Here is a 23,112-nt window from a genome sequence, read left to right on the forward strand (position 1 = left end):
GTCCTGCGACATCTCACACAAGATTCTTCATGCGTGACTCAGTATGGGACATCATAAAGACTTGCCCAAGAGTCAGGAGGATGACTGCATCAACAAATCACAAGAAAACTTGTTGGCAGCATTGTTTTGACCAGGTGTGTACCATTACTAGCATTTTGGCATTAAAATATGTTGTTTATTGAAATATATCATCTGCATCTGGTATACATGTTTTTGTTTGTTTCATGCTATATATCATATCTTAAAGTCCCAATGTTATGCTCTAACCTTCATTATATGTGATCCAACCTTCATTAATTGGCATGCTTTGTGTTTTATGTATTGTCATATATCTATAGCACCATTGGTCACTTCCGTTCAATACCAGTCTAACTTTGCATAAATAAAAATTAAAAATAAATATGCTTTTAATTTGAGTTTGATCTTATATCTTCGCAGGTACAACAACAACAAAACCTACAGAATAGATGACATCATGTGGAAAATGCGTCCGACCGACACATTTGAGTTGCACGACAAATCAAGAATCACATACAAAGAGTACTATCTAAAGGTAATTTTAATATCATAAAATACATACCTGCTATCCCTAGCTATACCTTCCCTGGTGGGTTAGCTTCTCCAGAAATCTTCAAGTGCCGGAATTCGGCCACCTCTCCTACTGAAAACATCATCATGTTAAGCATAAAACAATGTAATCTAACCGGAAATCAAGAACCGTAACTCATTCAGAAGTCTTTTGTTAATTATTGTTGATAATTCATTGTTTTTCACTTTTTGCCGGGTTTTTCCATGTGCTCATGATTTGAGCACAAGGATTTCGTGTTTTTTGTCAACAACTTATTGACAAGTTTGTACATTGTTAACATAAGCTAGTTATCATGCTTCATGTAGACAGTCTCGCCTGACTACTCGTATCTTACACATTACTATCCTGTCTCGGATTGTAATGTTGCGGTACCCTATGTACCACATACAGTTTCCAGTTTAACATTAACAAAGGTTGCTAGACTAGTACTTCTTCGCAGACTTTGTCGTATGGTGTTTGTCTCACCACTAAAGATACTTACGCTGCTCTACGGATATCGGCTACGCTTTTTTTTAGGTTACCTCTTGCTCCAACACCGTCGAATCTGGACACGTTAGGACTTCAATATTCGTCTGGGCAATTTGTACCGATCAATCCTGATAACTTTCCATATTCTTCTGGTTTTAATTATCAGATGATTGATTTGGTGGATGGTCATTCATCATTATCAGATACTCGCAATTTGGTACATGATACTAGGCCTAGTATTTCCATTCTGTTTCCGCTGATTATTTACACACTTCTGGTGTTGTAGACAAAGAAGCCGATTCAGAGGCAGATTCCAATGATGTCACGGATCAATAATTGTAATCAATTAATCGGATTTATGAATATTTCAAATGTTAGTGATGATTATTGCCCAATACCTGCGGAGATGTCTACTAATTAGACAATCTCAATCACGAAAAAGTCATTAATATTGATTCCAACAGCTTGTTAATGATGCTTCTTGCATTGATACACGCCTTCCTATTGGTTCTACTGTCTTACCAGTATTTCAATCGTTGGAATCAGCTAATAAAAATTCCAAACGAGGAGTACTGTGGAATGTGCCTTAGGATTTATCTAATCCTAACATAATGAACGGACTAGAAGCTACAAACCTCTCAGTTTGTTGGAAATGGTTTCCGGACAATCTGTTATCACAGATTCCAATTCTTCCGGAGTTAATACCACATCTTCAATGGTGGCTAAACGAGTAGACTCTCTTGACAGGAGTGCCCCTTCTTCCTCCGCAACCGTCTTTGTATCTTATGACGGACGCGATCAAGGAAGGGTAGGGTGCTCATCTGGAACCACTCAGTCTGACAGTTTCGGGTTTGTGGTCTCATCAGGAATCACATCTACATATCAACAATCTAGAATGCGAACAGTCTTTCTAGCTGTATCTATTTTCCTGTCACATTTTCGAGACTCTTGTGTATGGTGTCAACAGACAACACATCAGTTGTGACTTTCCTTTGTGAAACATTTTATTTATACCCCAAAACACCGATGTGCGAACAACAACTCAAAAGCTGTAATACCAAACAACTCATAACACAAGTAACGCGTGCTTTTGAGTAAATAACCGTCCTTTAATAAGTACTCTAGTTAGTAATTGCAAACGGGGCCATAGTGTGAACCAGATAACAATACAAATTCACACATAGACAAACTGACCTCACCGGTTTGACGAAATGACTTCACATCTGTTATTAACCGATAAGTTTAGACGAAACGGGGATTAGATGAAACGACAATAAACCGACGTTTTCAGCTAACACACATCGGTTGTTTGTTTACTTCCAGACACAGAGGTGAACATTTTATCACTCTTTGTGTCTGAGAAACCAGGAACTTTTTCATTTTTTGCAAGAAAAATTCTCTATCGTCTTACACATACCAGGTCGTCTCAACGCCCTGATGGACGTTTTGTCTGAAGTTCTTTCTGTCGAATTATATTTCCGTTGATTAAATGGAATATAATTTGCGCATGCGCGGCATTCTGTTACAAATGGCGTGGATGCATTCTATACATAGATGGTGACGTCACTGACTGTATTGTCACCTCTATGCTAGGACGCATCACATTCCCCTGGTTAGGGGATTTGTGATTCCGCCAAAATAGTTCCGCGTAGGAATGAATTTTTTTTTAATGAGAAAAACGGTGTTGAATATGTGTTTAAAATGGAATGTTATTTAAAGAAATTTTATTAAATTATGTTTAAGGGTGATTTCAAATGTCTATAAAGAAGAATTGCAATTATTAGAAACATGTTTATCTGTCTTACTTTCGCTTTCACAATTCAATCGTAAACATGGCAAGTCCAAGAGATATCATACTTGAGGTTGCCTAAAAAGGGAGGATTTCCCATGCCACTCAAGGAACTGCAAATCGAAGCGTTACTTTGTGTCATTGAAAAACGTGACATTATGGCTATACTCCCAACAGGTTATGGTAAAAGCCTGATTTACCAGCTGGCACCACTTATCCTTAGAGATTATTATAATCTACAGAAGTCTGTTTGCATCGTGTTGACACCTTTGAACAGTATTATGCAAGATCAGATAATTGCACTGCAAAAGATTGGAGTACAAGCCTGTTGTGTGGACTATAACTGTCAGGGTGGTCAAGCATTGTTTGATGATGATGGTGATGAAGGGGGGTGCTAAATCAGATGGAGATGTAATATTAACGGTCCCTATGTCCGATATTGCTGATGGAAAGTTCACATTGGTGTATTCTCACCCTGAGGCGCTTTTAAGCACTGATACGGGGAAATCCTTGATACAAAATTTGGAGAATAAAAAAATAATTTCGTGCATAGCTGTAGACGAGGCACACATGATTCTGGAATGGTAATTGTTTCTATTATTTATACTGATGTTTAATACATATACACATGGCTGGTAGATTTAACACTTGAAAAATGGTGATTAAACAGTTACCTAATCCACCCCTGATCCAGGTCTCCAAGTCACCCTCACCAACAAAATTTCACCTACATGATTATAGCCATTCACTAAGCAAATATGAAGATATTCAATGAGTAAGATATGTGAAATACTCCAGAGTTTGGCAGTTATATCACCTATCTTGATTTTAAATTTGATCCTCAAACTGATCCTGGATCACATACTAATTCCAATTTCAATTTCAACTACTGAAATGCTTGGAAAATTTACATGTGTATTCCGTTTGATATTCTGAACAATTAACCCTTTGCATGCTGGGAAATTTGTCGTCTGCTAAAATGTTGTCTGCTAAATTTTTAAAATTAGCATTTTCTTCGATTTTTTTTTCAAAGAATACTATCAGAATAGCAAACAGTTTGGATCCTGATGAGACGCCACGTTTTGTGGCGTCTCATCTGGATCCAAACTGTTTGCAAAGGCCTTCAAATTCCGGTTCCAGCGCTCAAAGGGTTAATGAAGAACAATCTTTAATGAAGTATGACTGAGTTACGATAGTACTTGATCCCGATATAACTTTTGGCACTTGATCCTTTGTGAACATGGGGCCAGGTGATCACTTCAGGATGCATTTTTTTTTTAAACAACACACACAACTGAATAATATGTGTTTATTAATACATAAAATACATATATAAGTCCAAAAGAGGTATAATGATAAACACAATAATGACATCAATAATGCTGTACTTTTTTATAATGGTTTATGATTATGACAATGATGGTCAGCTGACAATCATTTGAGACACTGCATACAGTTTTCTGCTCAACAACTCTGAATTGACACTTGTAAGAACTACACAGTTTTTAAAATAAGTTAAAACAGGGTCATTATCCATATTTTTTTCACTGAAAATCTTTCATACTGAAAAGAGCAAAACCATGGGATAGTATTATGGACCTATGTCTCTGGCTCATTTAACCTGACAGATAATTGATTTCCAATCCTGTGCATTTTATGTCATGTTTTTCTTTCACAAATAAAAACATTCAATAATACAAGTTGACATGAGGTGAGGTAGCAACAATTGTAAGATTGAATGACAAAAGTCTAAGTAACACATATTGAATTTCACTTAAATAATTCAAATAAGACAGGAAATTTTACTAATAACACTATTTGTACCTCAATTTCATCAATATCAAAACAGTTTTATCATATACATGTACTTATATTTATATACACGGAAAAGTACAACACAAATTTATTTATAATATTACGTTAAAATATTATTCACAGTTAGGCTAAGAAAATAAACGTGTCACTCATGACCAGAACAACCAAGACTCACACAACTTTTGTCACTAGTGGCTATTTTAAAACATTATAATGAATAAATCATGCAAAACAAGTTAAAAGCTACACAATTTTTAATAGTTAACACAAATTGAAAATAAATAAGGAAGTGTTTGCATATTTCTCATATCTAAACAAGAGATGTGTTTGTCAGAAACACAATGCCCCCTATTGCGCCGCTTTGAATCCATATCTTTGACCTTGAAGGATGACCTTGACCTTTCACCACTCAAAATGTGCAGCTCCATGAGATAAAAAATGTACACATGCATGCCAAATATCAAGTTGCTACATGTATCTTCAATATTGCAAAAGTTATTGCAAAACTTTAACCTACGTTAAAGTTTTAGGTTAAAGTTTTGGGACAGAATGACAGACAGACAGACAGGTTAAAAACAATATACCCCCGATCATTCGATCCGGGGACATAAAAATGATTGCATGAACAAGACTGACATATGCTTCATCAATCACATATTACTATGAGTGAAGTAGACCACTCTCCATTGCACATATGTGCCCTCACAAAAAGATTTCTCCTTTTAAAATACTTAACCTGATAATACAAATGCCATACTAGTAACTAATGTTTTCCAACAATTTTGGGTAAAAATATCCAGTGGAGTAAGTTCATATGGTGACAACTATTCATAGAAAGTTCTCACTGTTTTTGCTTCTGATATTTGGGTAGAGAAAAAATGGATGTTATATAGTTAGATGAAAAGTAGAATTCTTGTCTTTTACATAAATGTAATAACATGCATTCTTATGTGATGCCATGGTTATAGGTCCAGTAAATGCAATAAAACTTTTTTTCTGACATATTTTAGCAATCAGACTGTAAAAATTGTAAATGGTATGACAATTGATACATATTTCTTCAACAATTAATATCAAAATATTGTGCATCTGGTAGAAGGAATTGCTGGTTGCTAAAATCAAACTTTTGATGGTCTGTGCTCAATATTTACACATGATTTATTTTACAGGTTACAAAACAATATTAATGTTCCATTAATATTAAGCGCCATAAACCATTTCTCAGACTTCAGGTGTGTTTTTTTATGTTGTTTTTTACACAATTTAATTTTCATGTGCACTTAAGTTAAAGAAGGATACAAAACTTTAGTGCAAATAGCAAAAAGCAAAAAAACCCACATTTTTTTCAATTTTGCAAAAATAAGTGTTGAAGATCTGACTACAAAAATCAATTTAACGAGTCCTTATTGGCATTAACAGCATCCCTTATTAGTCTTCATTGTCATCAAAAGCAAGCTTATTAACTGCTCTGGAGCTGTGCCTGATTATAAAGTCCTTTAATTTGTCTTTGTTCACAGCACCAATCACATTTGATGAAATTTTCTTGAAAGGATTCATTTGTCTACCCTTCTGATAGTTGAAAGGCCTTATTTTTCGAATTGCATCCCCTAATCTTGAAATATCTTCTGATATTGACTTTCTGGAGTGTCTATCTTTATGTGTCTTGCTTCCTTCTAGTCCATTTACCATTGCACTGATTACAGGTGCTGCCTTCGATATTCTTAGCATAGCTTTATCACTTTTTCCAGCTCCAAGTCCTCTAATTACGTGTTTGACAAGACGAATATTATTCTCCTGTTCCATGTCTGCTGGTTTGTTTTTTCCTGGTCGGCCTTTTCTGTTGACCAACAATCCCAGTTTCACTCTAGCACTTTCAAAGTCTGACAACAGGCATTCAGTTTTAGTAAGGAAGTTGACACACTCAATAGCATACTTTGATTTGTAGGATGACAATCCTACAAACAGTGGAATGAATCGTTTCATAAGAATTGTAATCATGTCTATATCACCTGATTTTATTGCATCATTGAACATGATAAAATCCATTGCAACTCTGACAATCCCAAGGCTGTATGAAAACACACCATCTTCTGCTTCGTCAGTTTTACAATCTTCAGGCACTCTTATGCGGACAGCTTCACCTGAAAGCCAAACAAAATTATTTTTACAATAGAAAAGCTGTCATCATAAACAAATAACTTAAAGATACAATTAGTTGTAATTTACCTCTGACTGATTAGACTGATATATGTTAAAAAAGCGAGTTTCCAATTAAAGGTTACACATACCAGGAAATAATATAATATTTTTGATAAAAAAAACAAAGAAAAATCAAGACGAGGCATTCAGTAAATGCACATGATCTGGATTGGATGTTTATTAGTGAGTTTTGTGAAACAAAGCCCAAATTAGGTCAAGGTCAAATATGGGTTTGAATTAAGAATTTATATTTAATTACCATTTATTATAAGATCAATGGTTTTCCCGACATCTTTTGAAGGCACCGTAACACAGTACAAATGGCCACTGCGCCGAAGGTATATTTTAGCATCTTTTGGAGCAGAGTATGGGCAGAACAGTGTATCCACCACTTTGGTCACTTGCTCCTGTAACCACTGCTTCTTCCCTTTGGTATTAGAAGTCTTCACTTCTTCCGGAACCAGAGACCCCAAGTCTGTCTTGCAATCAGCCCCCCATCTTTCACAAGCTAACTCTATCACAAGAGCTCTGAAAAGATGTAAAATAATTAACAAACAATAAAATAAAAGCTACAATGACAGGGCCTAAGACATTACTGTTAATTGTATTACTCTGAGCCATCACCAACTCTAACAACCCTGTGTTAGCCCTTATACTAAATGATGAAACCACTGTGTCAACATTTATTATGTTGAATCGCTGGTAATAGCAAATGGCAAACAACTACAGTCATGCATAACACTGAAGTGCCAATTTTCTATGTAAATCTCTTAATAGGCATTCAAAATATATTTCTATAATTTTGCTCAAGCAAGAACCAACACAGTTAACGGATTTTATGATGATAATGTTAATTTATAATGACAGCATATAAGTGTACAAAAAGACAAGACTGTGTATTTTGGTGATTAGTTAACATGGCAGCATAATTGGTGTATTTTTAACATGTCCATTATTCTGTTGCTACTTGATTATATTGTTAACAGGTATTTGATAAAAAGAATATTCCTATTTTAAAACAATTTTGCTTGTTGTTTGAATAATGTTTTAAGTGTGTTTTATTCTAGAAAGTGACCATTTTTCCTACCAAAAAGCTGTAGGGTTGGTCATTTTTGCAAACTACAATGTTTACAGAATCTCAATTAACCAAAAAGTCAAAATGTGATTTTTGACCACAAGACTGATTTTCCCAGCTGCGGTCACATATAATGAAGTTAATTGTCAAAATGTACAAAATTTTCATTTAGCCAATTCCATTATTCATTAAATCATATTTATTTGTCCTACTTACAAACATTGGATGAACTTGTGATGGTCTATCAACCACTTGTCTGTATTTATGGTCCACAAGACGAGGTGTTGCCGTAGAAAACATGGACAATGGCTGTATTTCTTCTACCAGTATCCGCATGACAAGCTGAGTACATCTTTTCCTACAAATAAAGAAAATCAAAGCGCTGAAGGCACTGAATTTGTTCGGCATTGCTGTTGTATAATCTTAGACGCAACTCAGTTTTCAAAATTATGTTATAGCTTTTTATATCGCAAGTTTGAAATGACCACAACCCATTCAAATTTATAAAGAGCTTGTCTTAAAGCACTGGTCAAGATGTGGGTTTTTTTCAAATCATTAATAAAAAGCTTTAAGCTTCATTTTAGGAAAACAGGGCTTAATGCATATGCATTAATTGTCATCCCAGTACCAGAAACTCTCTTTAAACAAAAAACACCACAATATCAGAAAGTGTCGTCCTCGATTAGCCTGTGCACATTGCACAGGCTAATCTGTGTGCACAGGCTAATCTTTTATGACATGCATTAAGCCCCGTTTTCCTTGAAAGCAGCCAATATGTACAGATTTCAATGACAAACACTAGACTGGCCAATGTTGTCTTACAAGCTGTTAAATACTTTTGAATACATACACACTTTGTAGTGTACCAGTGGAGACTATAAACAGGCAGATGCGGTGGATAGGCTAGGATCGTCAGCTTAATTTTACTGCAGTTATCCATACAGGTAGTGGTAACGGTTCCTAGCGTACTTAATGCAGACTGACTTGAAAAATTGTCTCTACATTATTTGTGAGCTAACACTCACATATAAAAAATGAACATTACCTTATGTAATTATCTGAATTGAAAATGTATTGCTGGATTACAAACAGAAAGGTTGCAATTCAATTAACATGGTTAACTGTTTCTTATTGTTCTTTTCTTCACTCACATGTTGTATTTGCGCTACTTTCAATCAAGTTGAGAAAATAAATGAATACCTTAATGCTTCATGTTCGTTTGAAGACAAAAAGAAGATGGTAGGGTCAGGTCCTTGGGCAGTTATCTGTTTCGGTTGTGTGCTCAGTCCTTGAAGATCTCTTGGGTCAAATCTGTCGATAAGGATCGACCAATGAGTGTAGTGAAAATCTCTGTTTCCACTACCAAGCCTGACCTGTGGAAAATAAATTCATATTGCTCCTGTTGAATGTACAGACTCTATCTGTTTTAATTGTTGTTTTCTCATTTTTTTATCAAAATTATTCTTATATATTAAATATATATTTATATATTAAATATTGTTAAAGTGCAACAAATAGTAAAACATTGATAAAATTATACAGCTTAATTAAAGTTACAAACATATTAACTTCCTAACCTGATAAGCTTTTATGTGCCCGTCAATGTTATCAACTGTGATTTTGATGGTTTTCCCAATAGCCAAAGCAGAAACTACATCCCGACCATTTATTTGTCCAAGGTCATCCAACATTGGCAGCTTGCTTTTTGTAGGTATTGACATTCCCAGGTTGTGTAAAAACTCCATGAGCTGGAAATGAAATTTGAAATCTCAAGCATTGTTTGATATTTAACAACACTTAAAGCTGCACTCCATAAACTCTAAATCAATATGTTTGACATTGGCATAGGTTGCTTTGAACATAAATGATTTTTATTCAAACTAAAACTAATTTGTATTAACCAAAAAATGTATGTTTGAAAGTTCTAGGGTACATGTATGACTAATTGTACATATATGTCCGTTTTAAATTGGTTAGAGAAGAAATAGAAACCTTATCTACAATGTAGACTAGTAGTTTAATATATATATATTTATATAAAAAAGCCATCTATGGAGCGTGACTTTAAACTACAGATACATGCATTCATGATAACCATTGATTGAATCTTCATGCACATTACAATTATGTTTTAATACCGTCATTATGTGCACATTTTTGTATGAAATTATAACAGACATTTAAAAAAAGTTCACACAATAGTGTGAGCTGTTACAGCAAAATGGAAAGAACATGACTGCACATATAATACATTGTTAAATATGATATAAATTTATAATAAAGTACACATACATAATCCAGAATGTAAATGCCAACCATTCCACAGGCTTATAAACTAACATTTTGAATCCATTAGCCCAACATTTTTCTTTTAATCTGTTTGTGTAGTGGATATAGGAGTTATCTCTGAAATTTTACTAGCCCATCACACATTTTAGGGGCCATGGCTAATTTGGGCTAAAGCTAATTTATATCCCTGTTACAGTTAATGTTTTAAGGCCAGAATAAACATACTTACTCCATTCCCTGCATTATATCTTATACATGATGCAGCAACAGCTTTTTGAAAGGCAATCATGTGGTTGTTCCGTAAGTACATGCCAAGTGCATACATAGCTGCTATACCATGTTTTTTCTCTGGAACTGCAAGATCCATTGGGCAAGACAGGGTTATCAGAAACTGCAACACCTTCGGACATTTCAAGTGCATTTCTTTTACAATGTCACTGAAAAAGGTTTCAGGTTCTAGTTCTGACACCTTTGTCCTTAAAACACTTTTGTCTTTTGTTCCACAGATCCTGTTTAGTTCTCCAGATAGTCGTTGCAATAAACATAGATATAGTCTTTCATTTACAGAAGGGAGATCAAGAAGTTTTTCCAAAACAGTATTAACACTTACAGTGTCTTTTGATGATTGTTCAAATATTGTTATGACACTTTTCTTTTCGTTAACAGTAATTTCAGGAGGCATCAGTATTTTCTTCTTATGAAAACTGTATGGATTATTAAGATCTACATTTTGATTTACGGTTGTTGAATACAAATGGTCAAGGCTTTGTGTTTTTGTTTTGCTTGGTATACCAGAGTATGAATGATCAATGCTGCCTGATTTTGGACTAATAACTGAATCAATACATCTTGATGGAGATGGAGATGGCATCTTAAAAAGTGCCCTTGAACTTTTTCTAGATTTTACTGGTACAGTTGTGTCCTTGAACTTCTTAACTACTGGAGAAACAGAATGCATAATTAATCTCTTTGTTCTATCCTCACTCTTCTTTAGTTCTTTCATGTTCATTTGTAAATTCAACTTCATTTCTGATAGTTTGTCCAATATTTTCAAACATGTGTCACAAACCAACAGATTCTCATGTCCTACTTTCACAAGGTCTTCAATATTGCAGCCCAGACATTCAAACTGTTTTTTCAGTAGTATGGATCGCATAGCTACATTTCTTAAGTTTTTTAAATGTCCTTGAGATGAACGATTACAGGTTAGACAGGCCCTCACTGACTTTACTGGAGTTGCTGTTTCCATGGCTACAAAAGACAATAACATAGTATTAACAAAATCTGAGCATGACCTTTTCACAGGCTTGTGGTCTTCAAACTGGATATTAACCACCGCATGCCAAATCAAGTTTGTTAGATAAACTATATACAAATGATGTTTAAGCATACACTTAATACAGCATAGTTAAAGCAGGGCTTTTTCATGCTGATTTTATAGCCGTTATTCAGTCATATTCCCAATGGCAAAACATACCTTTTTTCCAAAATCCACTAAAAACATTCCCAATGGTGAATGGATAGTTTCAGTTTTCAAAGTATAGAAATAAAAAGATTTTCAGTGTAGAAAAAGGACTGGTAGGTTGAAATAACCATTTTTCTGATAGGTTTTCAGTTTCTATTTTATAACAATTAACTTAGAAATTTTACTAATAATATTTACCCAATTTAGGGTGAATTGACACTTCAATTCCCAATTTCAAGGGTATGGGTCATGTTCCCAAAGTAGGGTATACCTAAGGTAAAGGAATAAATCAACAAAGTTTAAGCAAGAAAGCTTTTGTATTATGCTTACAGGGGGATAAATGCAGCAAAAAGTTAACTGGAACTGATTGAATTAGTTATGTTTTGAAATGTGAATATGGATATAGGAGGCTTTATAATTTTCAAATAAACTTTTTGCTGATTGATAACAAATGCCATGACAATGTTTTGAAATACTAATTATATTATTATTATGTAAATGATTTTTAATAATTCTCTAAAGGGTGAACTTTAATTGGCTATTTTTGACAAATAACTGCATATGCTGTCTTGCCTAATCTGTTATCATACAAATAAATTTTACCCTTTATTTTTACATCTTCTCACATTAACACTAAATCCCGAAAGAATTATCGTGGTAAAAAAATTCAAAGTTTTTTGCCGGGTTATTCTAACCTGGTGGACTGACTGTACAATATCATACCACTTTCGGAGACTTACATGTAGTACCACATAAGAATATGTGTTCAAACCTATGAAAATGTGTAAATGCTTTAGTTTAGAATAAAGGTGTGATATACATGTTGAGCAATATAGCAACTCATTTTGCTGTAATAAATTATTTTACAATCTGAGAAAATAATTACTAGTACATGGGAAAACATCTTCAATTAGCATTAATGTGAAAATACTGAGCAAAGGCCTGGGATTGAACCCAGGACCTCCAGAGTGGTAGTCAGACACTTTAACCACGGCGCTAAAGATCTATCCCAACAACAAGGCTGTTGGAAGTGACCTTATTTCACTACACTCCTCCCCCTTTTTAATGTTTCAAGGCCCAGATTCGCCCGCTACAGCATGTCTTGCATCCGCATGGCCCTCCCAGACACCATTGAACAGCTCAGACCCATTCCCGCATTCACAGTTCTTTTTTGCCTCGTCGCCATTAATGTGAAAATACTGGGCTCAGGCCGGGGATTGAACCCACGACCTCCAGAGTGGTAGTCAGACACTCAAGAGCTAGCCCAACAGCAAGGCTGTTGGAAGTGACCTTATTTCACTACAGCTTTAATGTGTGTGGTTCATTGTTGTAAAATACTATATAACATTACTATGACATTGACACCGACAGTTAATGTAATATATCAAATAGCTTTTTATTGGTGATTTATCGTATTTCATCTAATTAAACTTACAGCCAAACAATGTATGCAACAATAAATAATAACTACAACTTACATGATTGTAACTGACAATCAGTATACTCATATATTGTTACCTTGAACGTTGACAAACTGAGATGATGTCAATCGGCAGCCATGTTGAAAAAGTAGTGCTACCCACAATTCCTTTCGCGATAGTACACAGGTCAGTAAGACCGGTGTGTACACAATGGGCGTGGATGTATATGCAAAGTTAACGGTGTGTAGAAATACCGAAATCCCCGTAATTACCGAAATCCCCCGAAATCCCCAGAAATCCCCAGAAATCCCCAATAATACTTATTATTTATCAAAATACTGCGGATATTAAGATAGAATATTGCAAAATACAATCAATTCACAGATGAAAAATTGTTATTATACATGTTTGGAAGTGAAAAACTAAAATATATACATAATTATTGGGATTCCAAGCCAGAAATCCACAGAAATCCCCAGAAATCCCCAATACTATGTATTAATTATCAAAATACTGCGGATATTAAGATAGAATATTGCAAAATACAATCAATTCACTGATAAAAAATTGTTTTTTATCCATGTTTGGTAGTGAAAAACTAAAATATATACATAATTATTGGGATTCCGAGCCCGAAATCCCCAGAAATCCCCAGAAATCCCCCAGAAATCGCCAGAAATCCCCAATAATATTTATTATTTATCAAAATACTGCGGATATTAAGATAGAATATTGCAAAATACAAGCAATTCACTGATGAAAAATTGTTTTTATCCATGTTTGGTAGTGAAAAACTAAAATATATACATAATTATTGGGATTCCGAGCCCGAAATCCCCAGAAATCCCCAGAAATCCCCCAGAAATCCCCAGAAATCCCCAATAATATTTATTATTTATCAAAATACTGCGGATATTAAGATAGAATATTGCAAAATACAATCAATTCACTGATGAAAAATTGTTTTTATCCATGTTTGGTAGTGAAAAACTAAAATATATACATAATTATTGGGATTCCGAGCCCGAAATCCCCAGAAATCCCCAGAAATCCCCCAGAAATCCCCAATAATATTTATTATTTATCAAAATACTGCGGATATTAAGATAGAATATTGCAAAATACTATCAATTCACTGATGAAAAATTGTTTTTGTTCCATTTTTGGTAGTGAAAAACTAAAATATATACATAATTATTGGGATTCCGCGTATGAATCCATAGTGCATGTTTTCACAAGCACGATCAGGAACAGAAATCCCCGCTGTAAAGCTCTTCAAGTGTCAAAAAATCATCTGGGTGGCTTTTGATATTAGAAAGAAGAGGTAAAGACAAAAACAGACAACAATATATCACTTCTTTTGAAAAATATGGACTTGTAGCGGGGATTTCGGTAATTCTACATTCGCCCACAGAGTACCGAAATCCCCCATGTTTACATCTGAAAGTGTCAAAAATATCATTTGTATTCTTGGTTTTTGGCTTTGCTTGAATGTTAACGTGCAAAAAATAATATTAATGTTAATTATTAAGCACACTTGACAGCATAAGTTGCCGCTTAGGGGGGATTTCGGTAATTCTACATTTTCCCGCCGAGTACCGAAATCCCCCATATTCACGCCTTACAGGGTCAATATGTCATCGGTATGATTGTTTCTTGCCATCGCATAACTGTTAATGTACAATTAATGATATTAATATGAATTTTTAAGCACTCTTGACACCGTACGCTGCCTCTTAGCGGGGATTTCGGTAATTCTACACAAGAGCATAGACACGCGCCGGTACCGAAATCACCGCTGTACAAACCTGCAAGAGTCAAAGAATCATTATATTGCTTACTTATTGTAGAAATCAGTCAGAAAGACAAAAACACTATCAACAATATCACCTTTGGTGACCTAGGTTGAAAAAGTATCACTTAGGCCAGGGATTTCGTTAATTCTACACAAGAGCATAGACACGCGCCGGTACCGAAATCCCCGCTGTACTAACCTGCAAGAGTCAAAAGAATCATTATATTGCTTACTCATTGTAGAAATCAGTCAGAAAGACAAAAAACTATCAACAATATCCCCTTTGGTGACCTAGGTTGAAAAATTATCACTTAGGCCAGGGATTTCGGTAATTCTACATTCGCCCGCCGAGTACCGAAATCCCCCATATTCACGCCTTATATGGTCAATATGTCATTGGTACGATTGTTTCTTGGCATCGAATAACTGTTGATGTACAAATAATGATATTAATATTAATTTTTAAGCACTCTTGACACCATACGCTGCCTCTTAGCGGGGATTTCGGTAATTCTACATTTGCCCGCCGAGTACCGAAATCCCCCATATTCACGCCTTACAGGGTCAATATGTCATTGATATGATTGTTTCATGGCATCGCATAACTTTTGATGTACAAATAATGATATTAATATTAATTTTTAAGCACTCTTGACACCGTACGCTGCCTCTTAGCGGGGATTTCGTTAATTCTACACAAGAGCATAGACACGCGCCGGTACCGAAATCCCCGCTGTACAAACCTGCAAGAGTCAAAAGAATCATTATATTGCTTACTTATTGTGGAAATCAGTCAGAAAGACAAAAACACTATCAACAATATCCCCTTTGGTGACCTAGGTTGAAAAATTTTCACTTAGGCCAGGGATTTCGGTAATTCTACATTCGCCCACCGAGTACCGAAATCCCCCATATTTACATCTGAAAGTGTCAACAATATTATTTGTATTCTTGGTTTTTGGATTTGCTTGAATGTTTACGTGCAAAAAAATAATAGTAATGGTAATTATTAAGAACACTTGACAGCATAAGTTGCCTCTTATGGGGGATTTCGGTAATTCTACATTCGCGCGCCGAGTACCGAAATCCCCCATATTCACGTCTTACAGGGTCAATATGTCATCGGTATGATTTTTTCTTGACATTGCATAACTGTTGATGTACAAATAATGATATTTATATTAATTTTTAAGCACTCTTGACACCATACGCTGCCTCTTATTGGGGATTTCGGTAATTATAAAATGTAGAATAACCTAGATTTCCTAGATCCCGTTTCTTACTCATACTTAAATGGATTCGATGCAGCAATTGACTTCTTGTTCAAAAATCGGAAACATTCAACTGATTTTACTTTGTACATAAGCATGATAAATTATGATCGTTTATCGGAGTAACGGTGATTTCGATATCCGAGCGAGCGCATTTGAAACAGGTTGAATTACCGAAATCCCTGTTCTGACACGTTGTTGCTTGGATCAGGTATTGCACACGGTACACGTGTGTATTAGCACCCCAGTGTAGTCCCGGCGAGGTGCTCGTTATCAACTGCATCAATACACCGGTAAGCAACACGTGAACTGTGAGAATACAATACCTCAGGAAATGACAGAATTGGGTGTTTATTAATTCGCTTCAGGGTTAGCTTTCGTCAATTTTTTACGAAAACGTCAATTGAAATCGCATAATAGCGAGGCTGATATTACTTGAAAAAAAGAACTATTGTATTATATGTTATTGGACATATTGTATGTTAAATGTGCCTTATTTGTATTACAATTAAAACGATGCTTATTTGCCAGAAAGCGTTTATTTCAAAATCAAAACAAGCAATAATCATACGTAATACCAAAATACAAAACAAACAAAAATGACAATACAGTGAACTATTCAAAGTCCAAATAAAAAGCCTCTGATGTGCCTAAAGAGTTTATTATTGCCAACTTCATTCATGTGCACCATGTCGGTGTGGTAATCTGCTGGAAATCTAATCTTTTTCAGTTCTATTACACTCGCGTTTTTGTTTAGACAGTCATTGATTTTGTTTCTCTGTGCATTAAAACATTTCTTTGTCATTGCACGGTCCTTTGTAAAATAACCCCGCTCACAAATGTTGCAGAAATGAACGTGTGTGGTTCCTGCTTCGTGGAGCTGCGTCTGTAGCCTTAGTAGAGACGACACAATGTCCGCAGGCGACGAACTAGTGCATATGTCGTTTCCACCCAGAAAGACATCCGAGCGATCAAACGCAGTCATTCGCACCTTTTTGCCGACCATTATGCAAAACGCTTTATAAAGTAGGATTGTCATTACGGAATTTATCGTCAGTCACAATGGCTGCTTATCCCTGTGTTGTGTGTAGGCTAGAATGCAAAAAAGACACTATTCAATGTAGCAAATGTTCAGGTTGGACCCATTCAAAGTGTGTGCAAATCAATGATAATGGACTTAAATGGTGGTCTGACAGTAAACGTGCGTTCATGTGTAAGAAATGTGCATTTCACAACGGGGATTACGATGCGAGTGCTGCACTCTCAAGGTATGTGTCTCTTCGTTCGTTGTTCAGTAGGGCCGGTCTGATTTTTACATTGACATGGAAAAGACGAAAACTTTATACGTGTATCAACGCAAATTCCTAGTAATGTTAGTTTTAAAATTGTGTTTATTAATACAATGTCAATATAATCCACCCCTTTTTTGTTTGTGTCGATTATATGAGCCTTGTCATATGTATAATTATATTCATGAGCGATTATATGATGCATGTGCGTAAAGAGTCGTCCCTGATTAGACTGTGCAGTCCGCACAGGCTAATCAGGGGCGACACTTTCCGCGTAAACTTATTGGTAAGGAGGGACTTCCTTGAAACTAAAAATACCATAAAAGCGGAAAGTGTCGTCGCTAATTAGCCTGTGCGGACTGCACAGTCTAATATGGGAAGACACTTTACGCACATGCATTAAGCCCAATTTTGTCAGAAAAAGACATATAAAGTTATGGCGATGGTGGTCTTATATGTGGTGACATACAGTAAACTTATAATAATCAAGAACATTTAAAACGCTCATCATTAAACGAGTTTGGCTGACATTGCGCGAAAAATATTTGCGTGAAATAATTCGATTTCTATTTAGTTACTTAGTACACGTGCTAACAGCCAATGTGATGTATTTCATTGCCAATGTCGGTTATTCTTCCCACACTCTGTTTTGGTTTTGACAGTGTATCTTCACAAAGAAACGTAGACGTTAATATAGTTGGTACAATAGTGATAAAGATGTCAGCACACTTCAAACTGACATTTATAATAATGATAGTGTAATAATATGAGTTTTAATGCACGACCTCGCTTATGCAGTATTCACTCAACGTGTAATGGCACGCGCATTTTATATTATTTGACACTATTAGAAATAATGATTTTAGCACAATCAAGCTGACAGATTCGTATCAGATTTTAATTATGTGGAATGTATATCGAACCTCTCGCAACGTTCACTGGCACGCGAACATAACCAAATTATTGCCACTATTGCTAGCTATAATTACTACAGTTTGTAAACCAGTTCCGGATAACCAGCAGTTCCGAATAATATGTGTAATAAATAATAATAATTAAATAATAATAAATAATCTGTATTTAATATTCCATAATGTCCCACTTAAAAATAAAATGATAAGTGTCTAAGGCATACATTTGTTAAATTTAGGTTTTATTTCTTAATATCCACATTCACACTTTGATTATGTTTTATTATTGTATTTGTTATGTACCTGTTTGGAATAAATACAGTGTATTCATTCGGGTCTGCTGGCGTTATGAGAAAGGTCATTTGATGTGAAAAGCTGGGTGTCTGACATAATTATAATAGTTTTTTTGTGCACAATTTATGAAACAATGAATATATTGGCGCGCTGGAACATGACTTCTAAATCAAGCTGACAAAATAGTATCATTTTTTAATAATGTGTAATTTAATTCGCATCTCTCGCTTTACTCAACGTTCAATGGCACGCGCACTTAACAAAAGTATAAAACAATGATTCATTTAGTTTTTAATATAAATTATGTACAAGTATTATGTTATACATTGTTCGTTTGTTTTGTTTTTTTAATCAACAAGAAAGAAATAATAAAACTTTGTTACATATAAAGCGCTTTACTTTTGCAAAATGCTACATTAAATAAAGAAATATTTTTTTTTTGTTTAGTGGACGTGCTTGGCATTTTTTTGGAATACAATAGGATTTTGACCTTATACTTCATGCAATCTAATTTTTTGGGCGACAAAATTCAGTATTCTGCGCTCGGCCGCTGATGGTGTATTGTAAACATCATATTTGAAACATCATTTCTAAACTGACGGAAGCGGGAGATGCGAATCGGAAATAAAGAAATATCGGCTCGTTTTGTGATGTAGTTTCAGTGATGGCTATTGCTATTCCTGAATAAAAATAATTCTGTATCAGGTTTCTAATTATTAATGGACACAACAATATAGCATCAGTCCTTTAGGCAGTAAACCTATTTTTCGAATACATTTTTAGTTGCCCGTGTATTGACTGACAGAATAGAGATCATCACAGCAGGTTGCTAATAAACAACGGAGACTCCCACTATTTTATTCGGTAGTTGAGCGATATGAACTAATAAGATACGGATCGCCCCAGCAGGTTGCTAATACACACTGTAGACTTCCCCTGTTTTATTATTGTATTTGTATAGTGTATTCATTCGGGTCTGCTGGTGTTATTATAAAGGTCATTTAATGTGAAAATAGGGTTTCTGACATAATTTCAATCGTTTTGTTTTAAACACAATTTATGAAACAATGAATGTATTGGCGCGATGGAACAAGCTGACAGAATAGTATCAGTTTTTAATTATGTTTAATTTAATTCGGATCTCTCGCTTCACTCAACGTTCAATGGCACGCACACTTATCACAATTATAAAAGCATGTTTAATTCTATTGCTTTTTATAAATTATGTACAATTATACATGTTATAAATTGTTATTGTTTTTTACCCAACCAAAAATAGATTATTTGTTATATATAAAGCGCTTTTCTTTTGCAAAATGCTACATTTAATAAAGAAATATCGCATTGTTTTTGTTAAGTGGACGTGCTTGACATATTTATGAAAGAGCAGTTTTGTGTAATACGATCGGCCGCTGATGAGTTATTGTAATATATACTATTATGATAAGAAACAGTAGCAGGCTGATAAAAGAACTTATGTATTTATTGAACATGAAAAAAAAATCATGAACTACAAATGTTTTGAAATTATAAATTTGCCCAGATTAACTGCATAACATTATTCATCTAGCGGCCAAGTTCATGAATCTGCGCTCGACCGCTGTTGGGTATTTTACTTTATGCATGTTCTCGTAAAAATAATGTTGAATCTTTTTGATGCGTATGTTACGCCATTACTTTGTTATGCATGTGAGGTTGATAGTTTTTTGCAAATACCGATGATATTGAACGAGTTCATAGATTTTTGAAACGAAAACTTTGTCATGTCAAAATGAGTCAGTCAGTCAGTCAGTCAGTCAGTCAGTCAGTCAGTCAGTCAGTCAGTCAGTCAGTCAGTCAGTCAGTCAGTCAGTCAGTCAGTCAGTCAGTCTCAGTCATTTGGTTGTCAGTCAGTCATTTAGTTGTCAGTCAGTCAGTCTCAGTCATTTGGTTGTCAGTCAGTCATTTAGTTGTCAGTCAGTCATTTGGTTGTCAGTCAGTCATTTGGTTGTCAGTCAGTTATTCCGTTAATTTCAGACTTCTCACAGCCTTCAAAAAAAACAATCCTGCAGCGTTGTTGAACGTTGCTCAGGCCGAACAGCAACTTCTCAAGACGTACAAAGTCCAGTTTAAACCTCAAACCATTAAAGCCGCTGACCATCAAAGTGATCCAGTTTCAATACAAATTCTGCGTGCATACCATCCAGTAGTGTTAACACAAAAATGTCCGTTAAAATCAATAGGCGATGGCAACTGTCTTTTTCGTACTGTTAGTATGTTAGTTTCAAATAAGCAAGACAATCACATTCTCTTGAGACTGCTTGTTGCTTTAGAATTAATTGAACATTCGGACTATTACAGTAATGAGAACTTTTTCAAGGATTCACGCTTGTTTCAAACCAATTTTAAGTCTTTACTCCAGGATGCACTCACAATATATTCTTCATGTGAGCTGGCACACATTTACGCTCTTAGTGCGGTATTGGGAAAAACTTTGAATTCGACTATCCGCCACAGGTTGATTCATACACATCTTCCCAACCCTATAATCTTAGAATCGTTGGTAGGGGAGTAACGGATATGCATACCGATTTAACACTCATGTGGACAATGTCCCGCTTTGATGTACGCGCTTTCAAACCAAACCATTTCGTACCGCTTGTTGACATAACCGGGCCAGATAACATTTTCGTGACAGTTGATGATATGTTAGACATTGACCGAGCATGTTTTAATGACGATTCGCACAATGAGTTTAATGGGACACAAACGGTCGTTGTTGATGATGATGTTGATGATGATTATTGAGTTCTACAATGAGTAAGCAATATAATGATTCTTTTGACTCTTGCAGGTTAGTACAGCGGGGATTTCGGTACCGGCGCGTGTCTATGCTCTTGTGTAGAATTAACGAAATCCCTGGCCTAAGTGATACTTTTTCAACCTAGGTCACCAAAGGTGATATTGTTGATAGTGTTTTTGTCTTTCTGACTGATTTCTACAATGAGTAAGCAATATAATGATTCTTTGACTCTTGCAGGTTTGTACAGCGGTGATTTCGGTACCGGCGCGTGTCTATGCTCTTGTGTAGAATTACCGAAATCCCCGCTAAGAGGCAGCGTACGGTGTCAAGAGTGCTTAAAAATTCATATTAATATCATTAATTGTACATTAACAGTTATGCGATGGCAAGAAACAATCATACCGATGACATATTGACCCTGTAAGGCGTGAATATGGGGGATTTCGGTACTCGGCGGGAAAATGTAGAATTACCGAAATCCCCCCTAAGCGGCAACTTATGCTGTCAAGTGTGCTTAATAATTAACATTAATATTATTTTTTGCACGTTAACATTCAAGCAAAGCCAAAAACCAAGAATACAAATGATATTTTTGACACTTTCAGATGTAAACATGGGGGATTTCGGTACTCTGTGGGCGAATGTAGAATTACCGAAATCCCCGCTTCAAGTCCATATTTTTCAAAAGAAGTGATATATTGTTGTCTGTTTTTGTCTTTACCTCTTCTTTCTAATATCAAAAGCCACCCAGATGATTTTTTGACACTTGAAGAGCTTTACAGCGGGGATTTCTGTTCCTGATCGTGCTTGTGAAAACATGCACTATGGATTCATACGCGGAATCCCAATAATTATGTATATATTTTAGTTTTTCACTACCAAAAATGGAACAAAAACAATTTTTCATCAGTGAATTGATAGTATTTTGCAATATTCTATCTTAATATCCGCAGTATTTTGATAAATAATAAATATTATTGGGGATTTCTGGGGATTTCGGGCTCGGAATCCCAATAATTATGTATATATTTTAGTTTTTCACTACCAAACATGGATAAAAACAATTTTTCATCAGTGAATTGATTGTATTTTGCAATATTCTATCTTAATATCCGCAGTATTTTGATAAATAATAAATATTATTGGGGATTTCTGGGGATTTCTGGGGGATTTCTGGGGATTTCTGGGGATTTCGGGCTCGGAATCCCAATAATTATGTATATATTTTAGTTTTTCACTACCAAACATGGATAAAAACAATTTTTCATCAGTGAATTGATTGTATTTTGCAATATTCTATCTTAATATCCGCAGTATTTTGATAAATAATAAATATTATTGGGGATTTCTGGGGATTTCTGGGGATTTCTGGGGGATTTCTGGGGATTTCGGGCTCGGAATCTCAATAATTATGTATATATTTTAGTTTTTCACTACCAAACATGGATAAAAACAATTTATCATCAGTGAATTGATTGTATTTTGCAATATTCTATCTTAATATCCGCAGTATTTTGATAAATAATAAATATTATTGGGGATTTCTGGGGATTTCTGGGGATTTCGGGCTCGGAATCCCAATAATTATGTATATATTTTAGTTTTTCACTACCAAACATGGATAAAAACAATTTTTCATCAGTGAATTGATTGTATTTTG

At 35.1% G+C, this 23,112-nt stretch overlaps 2 protein-coding genes across 2 annotated transcripts in view; one reads left to right on the top strand and one right to left on the bottom strand.

The window, feature by feature from the left end:
* Positions 1-23,112, top strand: part of LOC127880113 (piwi-like protein 1) — a 124,474-nt gene that overhangs the window by 71,677 nt on the left and 29,685 nt on the right. The window contains 2 exon segments of the mRNA XM_052427378.1: positions 105-136; positions 444-553. Coding sequence (XP_052283338.1) covers positions 105-136; positions 444-553 — 142 coding nt within the window.
* On the bottom strand, positions 6,656-13,274 carry LOC127833699 (uncharacterized). The gene is made up of 8 exons (XM_052359117.1): positions 13,208-13,274; positions 11,888-11,960; positions 10,454-11,475; positions 9,513-9,683; positions 9,136-9,308; positions 8,152-8,293; positions 7,120-7,388; positions 6,656-6,802 (listed from the first exon to the last, which is right to left on the bottom strand). The coding sequence occupies exons 3-7, from the start codon at positions 11,471-11,473 to the stop codon at positions 7,362-7,364; spliced, it is 1,533 nt and encodes a 510-aa protein (XP_052215077.1). The 5' UTR covers positions 11,474-11,475; positions 11,888-11,960; positions 13,208-13,274; the 3' UTR covers positions 6,656-6,802; positions 7,120-7,361.

The sequence above is a fragment of the Dreissena polymorpha genome, chromosome 1 (assembly GCF_020536995.1).
Source record: "Dreissena polymorpha isolate Duluth1 chromosome 1, UMN_Dpol_1.0, whole genome shotgun sequence".
Taxonomy (NCBI): Eukaryota; Metazoa; Mollusca; class Bivalvia; order Myida; family Dreissenidae; genus Dreissena; species Dreissena polymorpha.